Raw genomic sequence first — 1,967 nt, 5'->3', positions numbered from 1 at the left:
GAGAACGCTGAAGGGATGTCGTACGATACCAATAACAGCGGTCGTAATGTCTCGGAAGGAAAACAACAGTCAGATGACGTGCTGGGCTTTAACGATGTAACCCATAGTGAACTAAACACTGATGAACACTCCATAAAGAACCCAATGGATGAGAATACACGAGAAGAAGTCACGAGTGAGGAAGCTAACGCTAGAGACATCATCAAGGAGCTTGATGAGCTTATGGAGGGTTACCTACATCGGCTAGGGATCAATGATAACATTAATCAACTACCACTACAGTGGCGAGGTAACTTACGCTTGAGTAGACCTCATCTCTATAGTGCTTCAGATATGCCGGGTAATGAGAGTATAGGAAACCTACACGAAGCTGAACACATTTTGCGACGATGCATGAAAATGAAGATGGTCATCATCAACCACCGAATGGCAATGATCTAATTGTTCGCCATTGTTCAGGGAATCAACAGTGACGACTATGATCAGGGGGTAGACTTCGAGCGGCAATACTACAGGAAGAGTGCACGAACCAGTGGTGATGAGCAAACTCAGTCGGAATTCGGAAAACTAGCAGACAAGTTGGAACGTGGGATTCGGAGAAGCATGAAGAAAGTCGCTCAGAAGAATGTATACAGGAGCTATGTTGATCATTGCCTACGGACGACTTGATCACTGTAAAGGAAGTGAACTGTTGCGTTATCAGATCGTTGCAAGGGTATAATATATATTCCATAGTCTAAGCCCGCACTACACTCAGAACAGCTTTGACAGGAGACTGTACTTATAACCAACTGTCATATACGGGCAATAATGTGAGTACCCGGTAAGTACAAGCAGTCTAGTACATCAATCACACAAGGACAACAACTAACGCAAGCTTCGATAACAATAGGAGTGAGCGCAAGTTACATTTCAGCTGTACGAGAGGGTACTAACAAGATATTAGGGTAGACCAACGGATTCAATGGTATACCAGGGAAGGCTGTGATGATGATGATCATGAACATCAACTTCCAGGATGGAGAATGTCGGTATAGATGATTCCATAGAGGCATATAGGGACCAATACAAGGCCAATGACGAAGATTGCAGCAGATAAATACCACCTAACTCGTCCTTCTGATTCGATATCATTACGAGTAAGCATACAATAGAGATAACATGGCATAATGAAACTCGTACAATCACCACCAATAAGGCCCAACAGTGAGAAGGTCACTCCGAGAGAATTCACGAAGATAGCCACCACGAGACTGATCAGTACTATACACACAGTAAGAATGACCCTCAGCTTCAGCTCAGCCGCAGGCTTCAATTCACGCCCTCGTGTTAGCAGGACTGTGAGAGACCTCCGACAAGGGAACACTTGTAATGGGAAAGAGCATACTTCCGATACTGCTAGAGCCACATATCCAATTTGTACAGGAATATAGTTAACACTAAGGTTCTGTAAACTAAGAGCTTCGACGTCGTAGCCAAAAGTTATGTAGGGAAACACCATTGCCGGTATGAAGATAACTATGGCTGTAGAAATAGCGGCGGTTGAAACTATGTCCACACGCTTTTGTGTTCGATTCTTAAGATCATCAGTAACAAGGAAAGCATTCATATGACATCCGAAGGACATGATAATGATAGGTAGAACACCCATTACCGTCCAGAAGTTAGCTGGAGGCCAAACTGTTGTGTTCTCATCGGTCTTAGAGCAATCACAGTAAACAATTCCTAGAATGACAACGTAGACCAGACTGATAAGGCCAACCATGTTGACAATGGCCGTATTGCCTGCTGACCGCCAGAAACAAACAGGCGATACAATTGCCACACATATCAAAATGAGAATCGCTCGTGTAGCAAAGAACCAATAGTTTCTGGTATGATAGTATCCATCGGGATATGAGGGTTCAAGCATATTACCAACAACCTGTAATAAACTATACATACTCCAATACTCGTAATGACTAAAA

General features: G+C 43.4%; 1 protein-coding gene across 1 annotated transcript; it reads right to left on the bottom strand.

Moving 5' to 3' along the window:
• Positions 1 to 1,006: 1,006 nt before the first annotated feature.
• Positions 1,007 to 1,765, bottom strand: Pmar_PMAR026846 (amino acid transporter, putative; the record flags this gene model as incomplete). Its single annotated transcript, XM_002769633.1, has 1 exon — positions 1,007 to 1,765. One exon carries the CDS (start codon positions 1,763 to 1,765, stop codon positions 1,007 to 1,009), a length of 759 nt encoding a protein of 252 aa, XP_002769679.1.
• Between the last annotated feature and the right edge of the window lie 202 nt (positions 1,766 to 1,967).

The sequence above is a fragment of the Perkinsus marinus genome (assembly GCF_000006405.1).
Source record: "Perkinsus marinus ATCC 50983 genomic scaffold scf_1104296965326, whole genome shotgun sequence".
NCBI classification, from domain to species: Eukaryota; Perkinsozoa; order Perkinsida; family Perkinsidae; genus Perkinsus; species Perkinsus marinus.
The sequence above is the reverse complement of the archived record's forward strand: the minus strand, read 5'-3'. Positions and strand labels throughout refer to the sequence as shown.